Source organism: Polypterus senegalus, chromosome 18, assembly GCF_016835505.1.
Source record: "Polypterus senegalus isolate Bchr_013 chromosome 18, ASM1683550v1, whole genome shotgun sequence".
Taxonomy (NCBI): domain Eukaryota; kingdom Metazoa; phylum Chordata; class Cladistia; order Polypteriformes; family Polypteridae; genus Polypterus; species Polypterus senegalus.
Window position 1 is genome coordinate 70,464,987 of NC_053171.1, and position 19,600 is coordinate 70,484,586.

The window sequence follows — 19,600 nt, forward strand, 5'->3', positions numbered from 1 at the left end:
ACCTTCAAGTTTTAAGAGGAACATCATTTCTCTCAGCCAGTTTTAAAAAGATCAGTAGGATATGGTAAGGGTGTCTGTTGTGTTGTCAATGACTCCTGTTGTATAAAAACAAGCCATTTTACTAAAGATTGCAAGTTTACAAAGTCATTAAAGAGTTTTAATAATGTTTACAGGGGAGCTATGTATTCGACTAAAAAGTAGTAAGCTTCAGAAGAATCAGGACCCATGCCATGGAGTAAACTGGGCAGAGGATTCTGGTAGGATCATCCCATTTTCTTTAAATTGCTGCCAGTCTTAAACCTCATAGGCTTGAGTTAATTGAAAAGGGTAATCTTTTTCTGCCATGGTAACTGATTGCTCATTTTGTGTTTTTTTATGTATCTACTGAGTAAAGTGTTTTGAATGCTATATGTTCTGTATACTCTCACTGCAGTTATTACAACAGTATTTTCTTTAATTGCTTTTCATTGATTCTATGGATTATTAACTTTGTAGTCTTGGAAAATGTGTCATGGTGAATTTAGTGTTGCCCTTAAATCATAGTGTCCAAGATGTACTATGCACATGCATAATTTTAAATATTAAATCTGGGGCGAATTACACCATCATAAGGAGTATTCTTCTAAGCTGAGGTTCGAGTGCATTTTGCTCAAGCATGAACTACAAAGTTGTTAATTGTGTCAGGTACTGTAGTTTTGAGTATTGGTTAAGGTCTCAGGACATAACAGCTGCTATAACAGTAAAACATTTGAAATGAAAATTAAGTTTAGTTCAAAAAAAATTCTTCATTCTATTGACTAAATGAATTATAGTAGATACTGAGATTGTGTGCATGAGTAGATCCCCTGACAATATTTGCAACAAACAGGTGGCAAATGTTGGTGGTAAGTGCATAGTACATTTCACAGGCCGGTAAGAAGGTGAAGCGGGCATATGTTAATGAAGACACAATGTACACACAATATGTATCAGCATGGAGCGGCACATCTCAGACTTCTACATATTGTAATGAAATACACAGCCAACTAATAAGCAGAATGGCAACAGACATGAAAAACAGTTTTTCAATTTCTGGATTCAAAACAGATGGTACAGATTGATGATACGTTTAGCCATAATTCAAATCCATCTCTAATGGGTGTAGGGGCATAACCCAATCTATGCAGAGGAAGTAAAGTTATCATTGTATCCTCCAGAAGTGAATATATTTGTGAAATAAAATGGAGGATTAGCATAACAAATGTTATTGGAAGGCTGAGAAGATACTAATACACACTACTTACCATAAAAAAGGGGAAGGGTGGGATTTGTAACTGGACCTCAATGACTGGAAAGTTATGAGCATCATAAACATTCCCGAGAGTCCCAATACTCTTGACACATCCAAGGTGATAAAGGCATGGGGTTGCCACCAATATTGCAAGGTCAAATTGTTGAAAAGAGGGGTGTTTTTGCCAAACTGGGCAAGGACTAAAAAGGTTTGAACATTCACATTAGAGACCAATAGATATTTGAATATATTCAAACACTATTTTCAAGTTCTAGGTGCTACATGCCCTGTATATGTATTATTATTACTATTGGTATTTTTACTTTTCATTTTTGGTCATGCAAATCATGAAGTGTTGTTTTGCTGTTGTTTAAAAGACGCAAATGACAAGCACAGCCTTCAAATGAAAACACAGCACTTCCAAGAAATGTGATTCTCTGCGTGTACAAAGTGATATGTTTAGACAGAAAAGTAGGGCCAGGCATACTTTTTCGTGTTTTGCTACATATATAAAACCATGACAAAAATCGCTCATGATTGCTTAAAGACATTAAATTTAGTCTTTATTTTAAACCCAGTGAGCTCCTTGGCTTTTTCATCCTTGAGAACAAAAGATGTAAAGTTACTCTACATCCCTGTTTTATATAACTTGAAGCATTGTGAATCTATTCGTGTCTCACTATTGAAGTACCCGAGTGAACTCAATGTTGTATTATAGTAATCCTCAAATATTTCCTCCCGATTACAATTAATTAAGACTTTAATTCACAGTAACATGAAATTCTGTAAAAATGAATGAGAATGTTTACCAACTAGGATAACAAACAATATACAGCAAAAATGTTAAACAAATTGCAGGCAGCATAAAGTACTGGATATTTGATAAGGTTTGATAACTTTTAGTGTGATCTGTCTTCCTGTGCCGGCAGTTTGAAAGACATAAATCCCTCTATGTTCTTTCAGTGCTTTTGCACCCACTTCTGGCACCTGGGAGCCCAGTAACATGAACGCACTTACGCAAACATACAGTACGTCATTTTGGAAACATGCGCACAAAGCTGTAACATGCATTCCAAACACACAATTGGATTATCACTGTAGATGGTTTGGTTAGGGCATGGACAACTTGATCAAGTTGTAGTGAACAAATACCAAAGGAGTGCCATATGAGGAAGAGGTGTTACTTTGACCTGTTTTGTCCTTTTCGTGTGCGTGTGTACTGTTGCTGTGTTTCTAATACTTTATACATACTTGTTTTACACCTGGTGGCAATGTGTATTTTCTTTGCGTATATGTTTAATTTGAATCATGTTATTTTTTCAGTATCATTAAATGAAGTAAATAAGGTTATTCTTGCATTAAAATTCCCACATGTAGTGGGTTTGCTGATATACTGGGTTGTTTAATTTTTCCGTCACCTGGCTCCCATCCTTTACTTTCCTCCTGCTTCTCCTCATAATAAATTGAAAAACAGAGGAAGTATCTGTAAAAATAAAGCTAGCTGTAACCTTAGAGGAGCCAGCTGAGGTAGCTTTGGCATGAAGTTATGATGCCCCTTAATGCCTCCTATAGTAGATTATCTCTCGTCTGGCTGGAGGACATTTCTGAGGATGTGAAGGTGTGGTCTGTCCAACTCCACATGTTGCTACAGAGATCCTGATTAGGAAAGGATGATGGTGGAAATTGAGGACAAAGGATCTTGTCATCTTGTATGCTTGGAAATATTCAGTTAGCTGTACTTAGTGCTGAATGACCTCCAATCAAATTTCTACCTTAAAGTAAAACTGCTGGAATTTTCACATTGAAGCAGTAGCTTTGTAAGAAAGAATATCAATCTATGATCTTGACATGGTTTGTCATTAATAAAAGCTTTTTCTGGCAGTCTGTTGTGCTTAAATCGTCATTTCTAGTGAGCTGCATTTTATCCAAATATCACCCAACACTTGTTTTTCTAAATTAAACATCTCCCACAGAAAGGCCACTCACCCTCAAATGCTTTAGCCGCATCCACTAAATGTGACCAGTCAAGACCACTGTCTGCGTCTGGCAAGGGCATCAGTCCGGGGTCCTGTAGAGGTGTCCTCCTCTTCTCGTGAACATCAGACAGAGAGGTGTCAGATGCAGACAGATCTCCTGTGTTTCCAAGCAACAAGATACGTCAATAAGGCAAAGCTGCTTATGCTACTGTCTCACTCTGCATGACATTAAGCGTCCAGTTCAGCACAACTACACCATGCAGTGTCACAAAGTACATTATAAAATAAAAGAACGCACAGAGAAGGTCACAAAATGTGTCATACAGTTTAAGTAGGAGTACTTTTATTTAAGGTGATATCACATCAAAAGCAAAATGCCATTCTGGGAGATTAGTAGAGGACTGGATCTGAGAGGCCCTCATTAATAGCTGCACAATAAAAAGTGGCTGATTGATCACTTCAGCATCCAGCCATGCAGCGCAAATGGCACACTTCATTCATTTATATGGCCGCCTTCTGTCTATTGTGAGAGTCTAGTAACTCCCATGTCTTATCATTTTATCTCAAACCTGTTTCTGATTGTGGCATGTACTGGGGCCTTCCTCTCAAGTCGTATACAAGGCACAGTGGTCTAGACAACCCAGTTTCTGTGCTTTCATTTATTTCTAAAATTAGCACATTCTTTAATGTTCTTGCTTCATCACTAAATCACAAAATATCTTTCAGAGGTAACCATGCAGTAATCTTGCTCTAAGCAGGTGGTCTCCTTTGTAAGCTCAGCAACCTAAGCCTTCAGCATGGCACTTAACTCTCTCAACAGAACTACTGTAATTTCTGCCATTCGACCAGCATCACCCTCAAACACAAGGTGCTACTGGGTCACCAAAGACTAGTTATTTGATAAAATGCAAGTAATGAATAGGACTGGCTATGCAATCATGTGGCCCAGTGGGGCCAAATAAACTACTGCTAGCATGACAGCCATTTGCCTTCTGCTTGTCAAGCTAGCCACACTGGAAAATGAGTGGGGTCATGGCAGTAAAGACAAGAAACAAAAATGATGTTGAGAATATGATTTCGTTGTCATTGAATTTGTGAATTTCCCCTTGGGATTAATAAAGTATCTATCTATCTATCTATCTATCTATCTATCTATCTATCTATCTATCTATCTATCTATCTATCTTTCTATCTATCTATCTATCTATCTATCTATCTATCTATCTATCTAATTAGTGGAATTGATGAGGACTATCCACTCACAAAACAAAAATAAAAAAATGGCATCACTGATCCTACCATTTTACAACCTGAGCTATTCCCGGCACGGTGTCTGGCAAACTCACTCACATGTACCTCCACATCCACTTTTACTTACAGTACATCAGAAAAACTAATAACTCTCACATCTTAGGATGTGTGGGGGAAAACCTACATGGAGGTTGGAAGGTGGGTGAACAAGCAAACGCAACAAGGAATTTGATCCTAGGGCTTATCTTGTGCCACAGTGTTTAAAGAAATGATCACTTCCTCAGAAGACTGACTCAGGATGTGTAACTGTACACAAAACAACAGTTATACATGTCAGTCATTAGGCAGTTCTGTGTAGAAAGTGGACCACTGGCTGATGGAAAGTCAGGAAGAATAATGACTCACCGTGCAGAGATTTCACTCCCAAAAGATAGGAGGGTCGGCGGGTGGGCAGTGTGCTGCGAGTAGATGGGTGGGCACTGCTGAATAGCACGTCATTAGGCAGTGCCTGGTCCAGCAAAGCAGTGAGTGAGGGCTCCCTCTGCGCACTGTAGATACTCTCATCTGACAAGGTCCTGTGGAGTGAGCGTCGGCAGGAGGAGGAACTGTTATATTGGGGCTATGGAAAAGATCAGAAAATTGGTGAGGTGACACACTTTGGCAGTGGAAATGCAGAAGCAATTGCTCTTCACGGTTTATATCGTCAATAAAGGGAACATATCATTAGGACTACACTTCTCATTTTAACCCAAAGTGAATTCCCGGAGTTACCTTCAAAAGAAAATCTGAACAATTGTAGCTAGTTGAGCTTCTGTCCACTTCCAAAGCATGATCTCCTAACAGGTCATGCATTATTTGGAACACTGGAATAACAACACTTATGCCAGAATTCTCCCTTTCACAAGTTGCCAGCCATTCATCTCCAACACTTTTCCAGTCAGGCTTACTGCTCAGCATTATCCTTTCATGACCTCCATCTGTGTTCCTAAATCCAATTTCATTATCCAGTTTGTTCCCCAACCATCATAATCAACTTATTTGTGTATTGTTTTCACATGTTCTTGATATGATTACTATTAACTACAAAGTCCCTTTAGAAAACTTTCATGCATCCTAACCCCTCTGCTGTGGTGGGGTTCAAATGGAGGTACTGTTGCCGTGAGAAGCCTGTTTACTGTATATACTCACTTATAAGTTAGGTCTTGAAACCCAAAAAATCGATCATAAAATCAGACCCCGACTTATATGCCCCTTTAAAAAATGTGACACTTTTTTTTTTTTTTTAAACATCTTGCCTCCAGTTTCAGTTTCTCAGATGCATCGAATTTTGCTGCAGCAGTGCAGTTACCAATTTCTTTCACTACTTCAACAACGTTTAAACCAGCTTCATGTTTTCTTCTGATCGAATGCTCCATTGTAGATAAGGGATGCTTTTACAATAAAGGTGTATGAGGGTGTGAGATACAAAAAACACAAATTAGTACAAACGTTGCTTTGGAATAGTTCTGGTGTTACCATGTGGTCACGTAGGCACAATACATAGAAAAAAAAAGGCAGTGTGTTCCGTGGTCTCAGGTGGGCATCAGCATATGAAAATCCCTTGTACCAATAGCGTGAGTTTTCCGCCTTCGACTTATACGAACGACATTATAACATACCAGAAATTTTACTTTAAAATCAAGTCCCGACTTATCCACGAGTATATATGGCAATCACTTGAACCAACAGAGTTCTTTTGGTGTAACTGGTGAAGATGGTTGCCTTCTGTGTGTGAACCTGAATTTGTGTTGTGGTGACCTAGTGGGATGCATTGTGTATGCAGAACTCAGTCACAGCACATCCTGTCCACACTTCCAACCACTTTCTAGTTTGCCTTGTCCAGTCCTGAACCAGAGCTAAACCTAACATCATTGGGAACATGGTAGCAGCCAACCCTGGAAGTGGCACACTCACACTTGGCCAATTTGTATTTGTCATTAGGTGATACTAAACACAGGTGGCATGGTGGCGCAGTGGGTATCGCTGCTGCCTCGAAGTTAGGAGACCTGGGTTCGCTTCCCGGGTCCTCCCTGCATGGAGTTTGCAAGTTCTCCCCGTGTCTGCGTGGGTTTCCTCCGGGTGCTCTGGTTTCCTCCCACAGTCCAAAGACGTGCAGGTTAGGTGTATTGCCGATCCATAAATTGACCCTGGTGTGTGTGGGTGTGTGTGTGTGTGCCCTGCAGTGGGGCTGGCGCCCTGCCCAGGGTTTGTGTTGGCTGGGATTGGCTCCAGCAGACCCCCCGTGACCCTGTAGTTAGGATGTAGCAGGTTGGATAATAGATGGATGATACTAAATACACTGTTTCATCCCTCACTATTCTTTTTTAACTCTGAGTGACACTGTCCAACTGTAAATTGACTGAAATTAAATAAGTGCACGTGTGTGAATCAAGGGTGCCTCGTCCACAAATGGCCCTAGTCCAGTAGCCAGTGCTACCAAGTGTTTCCTTCCCTTAAATCCTGCAAAGAAATAATGGTACTGAATAAATTGAAGCTTCTTTAAAAACCCTATTCTAATTCTAATAAAACAATGACAGCAATACCTAAGAAGGCTAAGATTTGGTTTGATGTAATAGCTGTTTCCAAAATCTCATTGTTCCAATGACTGGTGATCCTGATTTGTCCTTAGTGAGTGTGGATATATGCATCACACATTAGCACTTCATTTTACTTTCCTTTCTTATACTGACTGTAAAAACCATCTCCTGGCACCAACAAAACTGACATAAACAATCCTGAAAGAGTCACTTTTGAATTTGTTGCCACTTTTTAAGAGCAAGGAGTCTGCTCAAATGCAAAAACATATCTTTTGTATCTTAGAATGGCAGGATTATTCTCAAGGCCCTCAAGAAGTATGGTTGGCTCCCAGAATATTACACTCCTTTCAGCATTACAACCAGAAAACCTGTTATGTGTTTGTTTTCACTTTTTCCTGACTCTTTTTTGTATTTTTTCAGTTTTCCTTTCCTCCTATTTGTGGTTTTGATTGTTGCTAATTTCAGTTCTGTGAGGCATAATTGGCTCTTGAATTAAATTCTTTTGGTGGTGCAATGTTAATTTAACAAGCTTGCCACCATTGGCACCTTTGGTTATCTGAGATTATGGATGTTTTCTGCAAAAAAAAAACAACCAAAAAACAGTGTGCTCTATATGCTTAATATTTTATAAGGTCATTATTGTCAATGTATACATAGTACAGGGAGTCCTTGGGTTTCAACATTTTGACATACAACGTTTCGAGTTTACAACGCTTACTCCCATAAAAACTAAAACAAATTGAGACATGAGTGTTTTGGCTTACGTCATTAGCGTTGTACTTACAGACTACGTGGGCGAACTAGTTTGGTTGCGTGCAGCGGAAGAATACGCAGTAACGCAGCGTATGAGTGAGGGAGTTGGCAAACTAGTTTTGTTGCGCACAAAGGAAGTGTTACGTTTGTGTGGCTTTGTTTCGTGACTTTGTGGCCCTTATCATGGCTCCTAAATGAAAGTCAGAATCTGGTAGTGCTTCAAAGAAGAGGAAGGCCATCACGATGGAAGTGAAATTAGACATTGTAAAGAGATCAGAAGGAATAAAGGTAAGGAATTTTTTTATACTAATTTTTTGTCATTTTTTCTGTTACTACAGTATAGTGTACAGTAAAGTATATTTATGTCCTTTTCCTTTTTCTGTGGCCTAGTTGTGTTTTTATGTTCTAGATTATGATTTTGCAAATGTGTTAAGATAGGTAAGTGACTTAGGCTAGGGTGTATTTCGACTTACACCAAAATTCAGGTTACATCACTGTTGTAGGAACGGAACTGTGTCATAACCCGAGGACCCCCTGTACAGGGAAATTAATTCTTGCATGTGCTAATCACAACACATCAACATGCCGGTGCTATGATTAGTGAGCATACCTATGTTATCTCAAAACATCCGTATTCCTTAGCTGAAAAATCGCAGAACATATTTGTTATTGCCATTGCAATCCACAGTGGGCGTCACCTTGATATTTCCCATTACAGTATTTCCACAGCTGACACACTACGAAGCTTAGGAAATTGTTGAGCGTTGTCGATTGAAATGAACCTTTAAATTTATGGTTTACTGTCCAGTACTTTACCCACTAGCCATCATGTTCACATGCTATGCAACAGTGAAAAGGGGAGAGATTGTCGGAACTGTTTAATACAGTCAGCAAGTTCCTGCTCTACAGTAAGTCAAGAACTTTGATTAATATTCACGTGTTGTAGATTTCCTATAAAGAATTCAGTCACAAACAGCTCTGATTGTTTCTTGGGCATTGAACATTACATTTTCCTGGAAACAATTTTCATAAATATAAATGAAGCCTAAATTGAGGCATATTTTGTTTTTGATTATAATATTTACATAGTGTTAGAAATGCTGCCTCACAGACACAGTCGTAATAGGTTTGCACATTTTCAGTGTTTATCCTGTTTCCCCCCCACACACACTTTGGAGTCTGAAATTCCTGCAGCTTAGAGTCTCCATCCTGGAGCTCCAAGTAGGTGGAGCTGGCTTAAGGGACACTATTGAAATATTTCAGTCAGATAACCCTAATCTTAACCATAGTATAACTGGGTAGAGCTCTGCAGCTAGACTTTAGTTGCTCCCCTGGAGTCAGTTCCACCTACTTGGAGCTCCTGGGTGGAGTCTCTGGGCAGCAGAGATAAATACTTGACATTTTGACACAACCAACTCCGGCCCCCACACCAATTCCAATTAATTATGGTCTGCTGAGAATGGGGATTCTGTCTCGCAACCAACACTTTCATGTGTGGTGGTGTTTTGCTTTTCATATAATGGCTTCTGGGGTCGGTTTGAAAAAGCAGGCTAAATTGATAGCTGCTGTAGGGTCTCTTCATTACCTGTATACGCTTTGTCACTTGTAAAAGGACATTGTGGGAGGATGAGATAGTTCCTTCTTAATAGTGTTGTGTGTGACCACCCCTGCCCTGCTTACCTTTGGCTGATCTTGTAGTCCTGGTGGGGGGCTGTCAAGGGCAATGAGCTTCTTTAAGTCCTCCTCTACCGTGGATTTGCACAAACGTTGTGGAGACCGCATATCTCTCAAAGAGGGCCGTGGTGGAGCTTGTCCTGACTCTACACCATCACTCTGGTGTCGCCTGGTAAAACAAAAACCACCTCACTGTCACTTTTTTTATTAAGGGGATCAGAATGATCCTCATTCCACTTCACTTACAAACAAAAGTAAATAAATAAAAACGAGCTATATGTTGTTTGTGATGACAGTTACTTTTGTTTTCCTCTTTATATTACAGTAAAAGTGGTGAACACAAGTACAGCTGCCAAACATAAATTGGTAGATGAAAACAGGGCTGCAGAACACACTTTGAAATTTCAATCATAATCAGAGATGCACATTTTCTTACCATACGTCGTGCGACTTTTCAGACATATTCGGATGCATCCGCTCAGCAGCTTTACTCAAGGAACTGCATGGAAACGGACAAAAGCAACATCATCTAAGAAGGTGAAACAGCAGGAGACGGGCTAGCTGACGGGTAATAGAACATGCCAGTGTGGCCTTGTAGCACAGCTAGGTCACATGCTTCATAACCAATGGGGTTAATTTCCTTTTGAGAGAACAACAACTTACTCTTGCAGTGGGGATTAAATATACATGCAAACAAATGCAAAGCAGGTTAAATTATTTTGTACAACCAGTGGCAATCCTGATGCCAAGCCAGAAGGTGACAAATATGTATTACAATTTTATGACTCGGCATGTTTATCTAAGATGCTTCTGTTTATTAAACACCTTCTAGAGTCCACTGTCTCAAGCTCATCTTTCATTGCTCTGATCTCTTTCAGTCTCTGACCAAAATGGGAAAAGTGGTGCATAAATATTACTATTACTTTTATTACCACCTGCCATGAATCCTTTGAGCTGTCCTTACCAGTTACATATACCAGCTCTATTTAGTAAAGTGGAAAGAAGCCAAAAAGATGTTAGCCACAGTATAGCACTGCCACCTGGTGGCCAGATCATGCATAGCAGTCCCTGGGACCTATTCTAACCGTAGGAACAGGCCACACAAAACCTACTGGCCTGGATGTTAGTGTTAAGATCAAAAACTTCAGATGATTTAATAAAAAAAGTGTGAAGATGCCCCCTCCTCTGGCGCACTTGTGTTTTACGGAAGTTAAATTCCCATGTCTGCTCAGCACTGCAGCACACATTTTACTGAGTCCCACCTGATGAGGCCAGAAGTGACATTAGAATACCTTCAATGGGGTGTATATATTAGGCATAGTGTATGCAAACATGGGTGCATAGCAAATGGACTTCCTTCAGTTGATTAAAAGAAAGCTCAGAGACTGCTGGATTTCATTATGATGAAAGCAATTACTTTATCCATTTGGTGAAAGTGGTCAGCTGCAAGCCAGAAGAGCAACCTACACTCTTAGCTGCATGTAAATGGCATCTGCTATCAATCCTCTAATATTTCTAGCTAAAGGATATTCTGGCATGTCAGTCACTGAACAACCATAGCAAAAGAAACTCCAAGCTACCAGTTTAGAGCCTGCTGACCACCACATGATACAAATATCAGTGGATAAAGAAGTTAGATGCCCTTGTGAGAACTGATTAATATGTTAGTTTAACTGTGTGGGCTTGTTTATACTTCACGATCAGAACGCATACGCGCCCGCATCATGGCTGCCATGCGTTTCCAGCGTTCATTTGACGCATCCTCTGAGCACGTCCTCAGAAATTAACGTGACGTGTACACAACTTGCAGTACCAGCAAAAAGTCGGGGGCGCAGTGTGATAAAAGTTGGAATGTGACGTCAGAGTCTTTGGTTACTATCTACATGTGACAGAAAGCTGCTTTGCGGATCCTACGAGATCGGTGTGCGCGCTTCGATGTTTGATGAATGGTTCGAAGTGGTGAAGCAAAATGCCGACATACAGATGCATTCGTGGTGCTTTTATATTCAAGTGTCGCATATTCCCGATCGTAATGACACGATACATTTTAAAAGTCTCACATACTGTCTTCTGTACCGTCTTTTTTTCTAGGGCTTCCTCTGGTACTGACAGCAGTGGCAAACAGCAATAGATCGCCATACTGAGCACATTAAATGTATGATATTCCAACTCTCTGCACATTTAGAATCCTTACATTTATTCTGGATATCACTTTCATGATGAAATGAATTGAAGTATGTATGTTATATTTTACAGATAAATTGGTATTTTCGTTTAAATAATGAATACTGTTAATAATTACACACATGGGGGTGACACGGTGGCAGAATGTTAGCGCTGCTGTCTTGCAGGGAGTCATATCGCTTATATTCCCTGCCTAGAGTTTACATGTTTTCCTGCTGGGTTTCTCAGTGTGCTCCGGTTTAGTTCCAAAGATATGCAGATTTGGTTACACCAAAATGATGCCAACATGTATGTGTGTGTTTGTATTCACCTTGGATGAGCTGACGCCTTGTCCAGGGATTGTTTCTGCCTCGTGCCCAATGCTAGCTGAAATGGACACATCCCTGGACTGATGGATTTAATCATTAAACATCCTTTTCAGAGATACTGCAGTAAGGTGTCATCAGAATTTAATGGGTGTTCCAGGCAATTCACAACACAGCAAAGCCGAACCTGTTCTCACCGTGATAATATCTTGCTCTGCCACCTGGTGTATCCCTCCAGATTTACGTAAAGTACATGCACAAGTACAAACAGTACAGCGCTTATGTAGCAGGAGCGTCCGCTACAGCATGCGTTGCGTGAAGTATAACCCCGGCCTTATAAACATTCTATGTGACTCTACTAGTGCTCTATTCCACCCAATGACAATATTGAACATAACAGATACAAATACGCAAGCCAAGTGGGTTATATCAAAAGTATGGAGCATATTGGAATTACCAAGTACTGCCTGACCCTGGTAATACTAGATTGTGAGATGGCATTACAGTGATCCCTTGCTATATCACGCTTTGACTTTTGCGGCTTCACTACATCGCAGATTTTAAATGTAAGCATATCTAAATATATATCATGGATTTTTCGCTGGTTCGCGGATTTCTGCGGACAGTGGGTCTTTTAATTTATGGTACATGCTTCCTCATGTGATTTGCCCAGTCGATTTCATACAAGGGATGCTATTGGTGGATGGCAGAGAAGCTACCCAATCACAGCACATATTACGTATTAAATAAAACTCCCCAATAGTATACGATATGCTTCCCGTGCGGTGCTTTGCATACTTGAAAGCCCGAACAGCACGCATTGATTTTTGATTGTTTGCTTTTCTCTGTCTCTCTCACTCTCTCTGACATTCTCTGCTCCTGACGGAGGGGGTGTGAGCAGAGGGGCTGTTCGCACACTGGCCTAGAGGATACGGACGCTCCTCTAAAAAATGCTGAAAGACTACTACACATTGCTCCCGTCCTTGCAGCTGATTTTTGATTGTTTGCTTTTCTCTGTCTCTCTCACTCTCTCTGACATTCTCTGCTCCTGATCCGCACTCCTTTGAAGAGGAAGATATGTTTGCATTCTTTTAATTGTGAGATGGAACTGTCATCTCTGTCTTGTCATGGGGCACAGTTTAAACTTTTGACTAAAGGGTGTTATTTCATGTCTAGAGGGCTCTAATAGTGTTAAAAAAACGTATTTAGAAGGTCGTAAACAGGTTTTCTATGCTCTAACTGCAAAAATATTTGATTTATAAATAAAGAATCCTACTTCGCGGAAATTCATTTATCGCTGTAGAGTCTGGAACGGATTAACCGTGATAAATGAGGGTTTACTGTACTAGTAGTTCTCTCTTTTGTGTCACACTTCAGTGAAACTTGGCAGCACTAGCCTCTGTTACATGGGATGGACCAAATAATAAAAACACTCCACGAATAAGGAGTTTAACTTTGATGTTATTAAATCACAATTACAAAGGTCTAGAAGAGGTCTGACAATTAGCACACCGTTATGTGAGCAGCAAAATAATTGAATATGTCAAGTCTTAAAAATAATGGCAGCATATGCCAAACATGGACAAACATCACTGTTGAAGAAATAAAATTGTGAGTGCTCACCAGCACAGATGTTGTCATAAAAGTATATAATTACAAATGACCATAGAAATGAATCACCCAAAAAGAAACCCAACAAAAATGGCCTCATCAAGCTTGAATTAATGTTGGCACTACCACTTGTAAAAAAAAACCTTGTATCCAAGACTAACACAGAAAGACACAAACTCCAAAGTAAAGAGCATAAAAGAAAACCCTGTGTAATGGAAAAAATTTATCTAGTCTGACGAGTACTTTTTCACTTTTATTTTGTATAGCCAGACATGTAAATGTTTGGAGAATGCAAAGGTCTGTTGCCAACGATGGGGATCCATAATGGTGTTGGTAGCCATCTTGTGGGAGTCAGTAGAAAAATGACAAATAAGGATAGGTTGTTTGGACAATGTATGGAAACGATGCTAGAAAAGGCTAGTAAACAAGCAGAGAGAGAGATGAAGCGCAAAACAGAAAAAGAGATGGCCAAATTCACTGTTCATGCTAGCAGTTCCAGACAATGTGTAAAACAGCTTAAAGTCAGGAAAACTGACATTGCTCTAAGCCCCATAATAGTCACCTGGAGCCTCATGTATAAACAGTGTGTACGCACAAAGATGTTGCATACGCCCATTTCCACGCTCAAATCGCGATGTATGAACATAAACTTGGCGTAAAGCCACGCACATTTTCACGGTAGCTCAAACCCTGGCATATGCAAGTTCTCCGCTCAGTTTTGCAAACTGGCGGCACCCAGCATCAAAGTAATGCTTTTGTTCCATTGTGGTTTCCCTTTCTGTTTTAGATCCACATCCCTGACACGGCTTTATAAATACACTGAAATTAACCACATATTGTTTATTAGTTTAAGGCATCTGATTGAAATTAACCTTTAACAATGTAATAGTCCACGGAATGGCCAAACTATTCCAAATACCATAGCTGCTTTAGCGTTGTTACTCTCACTGCACCTTCTTTTTCTTATTACAGCTGCTCCCATTAGGGGTTGCCACAGCGGATCATCTTTATCCATATTACTCTCACTGCACCAGTAGAATTTTATATGACTGTATCTGAGTGTGGAATCACAGCCCTACAGCAGCTGATCGGAAAGAGAATTATCAGTATACAGCATCAAACATACGCTGCCTCAGCCATGCTGTCTATTTGAACTGCTCACATATGACAAACGCTTCAGAGCCTTTCCTGTACGGACCTCATGGTTCAGAAACAGTTTCATCCCAAGAGTTCCAAATGCACTCAATCAGTCCATCAAGTGCTCCTTGTAGAACTGTTTGTACTTATAAGTACAATCGCCTCACTGTAAACTTGCGATACAGTTATAATATTGCACAACCTGAGCCACTTTATAAATCGCTTATTTACATATGATGATAATATAATTTTTAAGATGAAATGCAGAAAATTATGTTATACAGATAAAACTTCACTTAAATAATCTATTTTGTTAATAATTAAACATGCGAGGACACAGTGCCGCAGTGCTAGCGAGGAGCTGGCGCCCTGTTCATGGATTGTTCCTGCCTCGCACTATATTCTTGCTGGGGCTGGCGCAACACTGGGAGGATAGATGGATAGAATAATTAAACATGTACTATGAAGAGATTTCAATGTTCCTTAAAAGTTTTGAAGAACTGGCGTTCTCAGCTTACAGATGACTTAATGTCTATTACAGAGCAGATTGTGTGGCATTTGGGTACTTGGAGAAAGAAAAGGAAGGACAGGAGTTGGAGGTAAGTACGTTTGAAAGAGACAGTACTTCTGCAATAAATAATTTCATCAAATGTCACGCACGGCACAGCAAGCATCTTTCATGAGGTAGGAACAATCACTGGACGAGGCGCCATCGTGTTCCTGTGTTTAATACATGCTTTAATTCCTATGATCATGAAAATGATATCAAGTATATATCTCAGTTTTTAATTTATTCAGAGAGCTGTAATATCACAAATGTAATGGATTCTGTGTCCTGTCAGAGGAAGAGAAAGCCCGTTTAAAAAGCATGTAGTGATTCACACACATAGAGCACATAGAAGAACACATACAAAACAAAGCATTTAACATGCTACTTTAGTTACGATGAGATTTGAGAAAATAGTAAATTAAGTGGTTTAAAGATGAAGTTTATGATGTTCTACTTTAATGACAAATTATGTGATTAAAGTGGAAATTTCAAGATTTAATTTGACATTTCAAGCTTTTATTCCCCACTGTGTCCCTATTTTTTTTTTTCTTTTCTCTGTACCCTAATAAGCTTTCATATGACACTCAGACGGTGGGCTACGACTTGCCTTATCATGGCGACTTTGATATCTGACAACTTTGTGAACTTGAGCTTTCGAGTTTCTCCGACATGCTATGTCACTCGATCAACTTCTTTTTGTTGTGTATACCAATGTTTAAACCAACAAATGGTATGTTTTTCCTTGCCTCCACTTGGTATTCTCTGAATTTCTTCTATTTCCCCCCGTGCTTTTGCCATTGCCTTTTCACAGAACGCTGAGCTTAAGGGCTATTTATATTGATTTGCATATTCAAAGAGGCGTACTTCTGGGAGGAGTTTGGGGAGTAGCAGCAGGAGCGTGCGTTACTTTTCACGTTGACCGGGATTTATGGAGTGGAAGAATGTGGAAGTTGGTGAACGCACAGATTTATGCATCTGGATTTTTTGTGCATACAAACATTTCCGCTTTTGTCCTCACACCATGTTATAGTGTGAATTCTACTCACAGCGTTATGCATGAGGCCTCTGGTGATTACCTCCAGTGAGAGCAAACTTCAACACACTCAAGAGAAAAAAGTAATAGCAGTGGAAACTGAAAACCTATGAGAACATTCAGACAGTACAGTGCATCACAATTTATGCACCAAGCATCTTCAAGCCTATAAAATGATGGAGAGTAGCGACTACATAGAGACTGAAACGCAAGTATGGAAATTTGGCTGACATTGTACAGTTTTCTGTTCATATTTTTTTCAAATCTTTACTGTTTGTACAACTCTCATAATGTATCTCTATATACCATTAAGATTAATACACATATTAATAAAATACATGTGGATCTATTTTATTTTAGAACTGATTAACTGAACTAAAAAAAGATGGTTTTTTACTTGCATATAACACCTTCACAATTGTTTGCACATGTTATGTTCATTTTAATGATACTAATCAATATAGTATATATTAATGCAATTATGAAGACAGCAGCACAGAGGTGCAGTGCTTAGTGTTACGGTCACCAGCACTTTGTCACTGTCTGTGTTATGTTTACATGATCTTTCCATGTCTGTGTGGGTTGCTCGGTGGTTTTAATCTAAAGTTAATTGTCAGTTTTCAAGTTTGAGTGAGGCTATGTGTAACTTTCTCTGTTTCATTACCAACTTCCTCTGGATATTCTGGATTTTGACTCAATCCCACATGCAGGTACCATGAAGTGAATGAGCAACTCAAAACTGGCTTTGTATCAGTTAGCGTGCAGACGTGTGTAGATGTGTCATGGAAAGGACTGCTGTGCCATTAAAGGGTGGCTAGGCTATGGCTCCCCACAGAAATCCTGTCCTTTCTGTTAAAAGAGATAGGAGTATCAATACACAAGCTACTTGTAACTAGGGATGGATGAGAATAAACGTCAGGTTGTAACAGAGACGTCAACTTCAAAAATAGACCGTGGAATGAACTATGATGAGTAGTCCTTTCCAGAGTTGTATTTTTAATTACAGCTGTCTGGATTCAACCAAGATTTAAAAGCTCCACGACTAACCTTGTCCCATTTGGGACCTTGTGGTGGTGCCAAAAAGCTATGCTCTTCACTAATGTTAGATAGTCCAAGGTCTGGATTGTATTACTTTCAGCTAAAAAATCCAAAATAAATAAATAAATAGGAGAATAAAGAAAAAAACTTTATGAAAAAATGTGAAAGAGATGAAGAGAACAGAAAAGGCTGCCAGTGGTAAGGAGGGAAAGAAAAGGAGGAACTTGGGAAACCTCAAAAGTTTGTTAGAAACAAACATGAAAATCTAAATATCATATTTTATCTGATACACACCTACAATCCATGTACACTTTTCACATCTATTAAATAATATCTTTCACAGTATCACATACAGCTATCTATAAGGCTTAAATTACATAAATATATGTATATTGTCTTCCATATCCATACAGCTATCTTACCTAGTGCCATTGATATATATCAAATACAGTGTCCTTTACATGTACTTATCTGTGCTGCATAACATCCATATAGTGCATCTGATATTACAGTGCACAGTGTCTTTCATGTCTTTTTCTATCAATCACCTATGCATCATGGTGACATAATTAGCACATCAGCCTTACAGCTTCACATATTTGCATTTAGGTACTAGCCCAGTCAGCACTTGTTGTAGCAGCATTGTGTGTGTACTTCATACAGTGAGATTCTTACTTCCATGGTTAACCAACAAGCTTATATTTGGAGACTGCAGACTCTGTCCATGTCAGTTTAGGTCTTCTTTCAGAGACTCTGATGTTTGCTTTCACAAGCAAAACTACATGCCTGTTAGGCTGACTGGTAGCTTGGCATGAGTGTGAGTGTCAGCCTGACTGGTACATTGCATGTTCTTGGTCAAGTTAAGTTTTATGTACCTATTTATAAGTGGGATGTCTCCTGCAGTGGACTGGTACTCTCAACTGGATTAAGTAGGTTACAGAATTCTATACATACAAACACACATTTTATAAACTGCTGTAAACAGTTTTAAACCAAGTTAATGAAGAGTACTGTAGCTCTGTAAGTCACTCTGTTTGGTAAACAAGTCTAAATGTGTCAAGTTGCAGCAGCCTTTATAGATTTGTGCAGTACTAATATACTGCAAATATTAAAAAAATATATATATATATAAATATATATATATATATAAATATATATATATATATATATATATATTTTTTTTTTAATGTTTTTACAAACGTATGGTTGAACTATGTTTTGTCACCAACTGGATTTTTCTGACAGCAGGAGGCAGGCAAGTACATGCTTTCTTTAAAAGCATATAAGATGACATGCATTACAATAAAATGACTTCATGCTTCTTTAAAAAGAAAATAATTAAAAAAAAATAAAAATCAATGCCACTTTTAGTGTTTCCTAATGGCTCTATAACCCTTCACCCACCAAAATATATGAAATATGAAATGCCTACTTACTTTCTAGAATCCCCAAAACCCACTGAGTTGATGGTGCTTCCTGGCTTTTTCCAACCAATCAAGTACTTGCTGGTGGCTCCTTGACGTGGATAGAAGCTTTTGGGACCTGGTGAGAGGGAACTCTGAGAGGAAGGTGATGTGACTGGACGAACTTCTTCATGGGGGGAGCCTCGGCTTGAAGCAAAAACAACTGGACTGGCAGAATGACGGGAGCTAAGAGTGCTAAAACACACCAAAAACAAATACATAATTGATAGGTTGCTAAAAACATAAACATAATGATCATTTTACATATCTACGTATAGGGCTAATATCTTTTAAGGGTCCTAGGTAAATTTGGCATTTTGTTTCATGTTAGAACAACACCTGAAATTTAAACAATGGCTTAAAGTAGAGTGATTAAGCCAGAGATTCACTTAACCCTCACGGAGTTCTTGTTTTTATCTTCTATGTACCTTAATTCCTTTACAACTATGCATAAAATTAAAGGCTATTAAACCATTCTTTAATTAAACACTAGTTAAGATTACTCAATTTGTCCATCACAGTTGGAGGAGGATTAAGATATCCTAGGACCACACTATTTCCCTGTACCTGCATTGGAAAAGGCATCATGGAAGACAAATGGGTTTGGCAGCTTTCATAATGAAAACAGACAGAAAAGAGGAGCAACATTTATATGTCAAATTTTGTTTGTAAAAAGGTAAAAGTCAAACACAAAGCTTCTGAACATTTGGTAACGATTGCCCGATTAAGCTTGTCAGTTATCACTGTAGAAAATGGTTACAATAAAAGCTGGTAATCCC

At 39.1% G+C, this 19,600-nt stretch overlaps 1 protein-coding gene across 5 annotated transcripts in view; it reads right to left on the reverse strand.

Annotated features, from left to right (window-relative positions):
- Window positions 1–19,600, reverse strand: part of sipa1l1 (signal-induced proliferation-associated 1 like 1) — a 251,214-nt gene that overhangs the window by 14,556 nt on the left and 217,058 nt on the right. For all 5 annotated transcript variants that reach the window (XM_039741579.1, XM_039741578.1, XM_039741577.1 and 2 more), the window contains 5 exons: window positions 18,795–19,016; window positions 9,937–9,999; window positions 9,507–9,669; window positions 4,903–5,116; window positions 3,257–3,403 (listed from right to left, as the gene is read on the reverse strand). In XM_039741579.1, coding sequence (XP_039597513.1) covers window positions 3,257–3,403; window positions 4,903–5,116; window positions 9,507–9,669; window positions 9,937–9,999; window positions 18,795–19,016 — 809 coding nt within the window. The remainder of the gene's footprint in view (window positions 1–3,256; window positions 3,404–4,902; window positions 5,117–9,506; window positions 9,670–9,936; window positions 10,000–18,794; window positions 19,017–19,600) is intronic.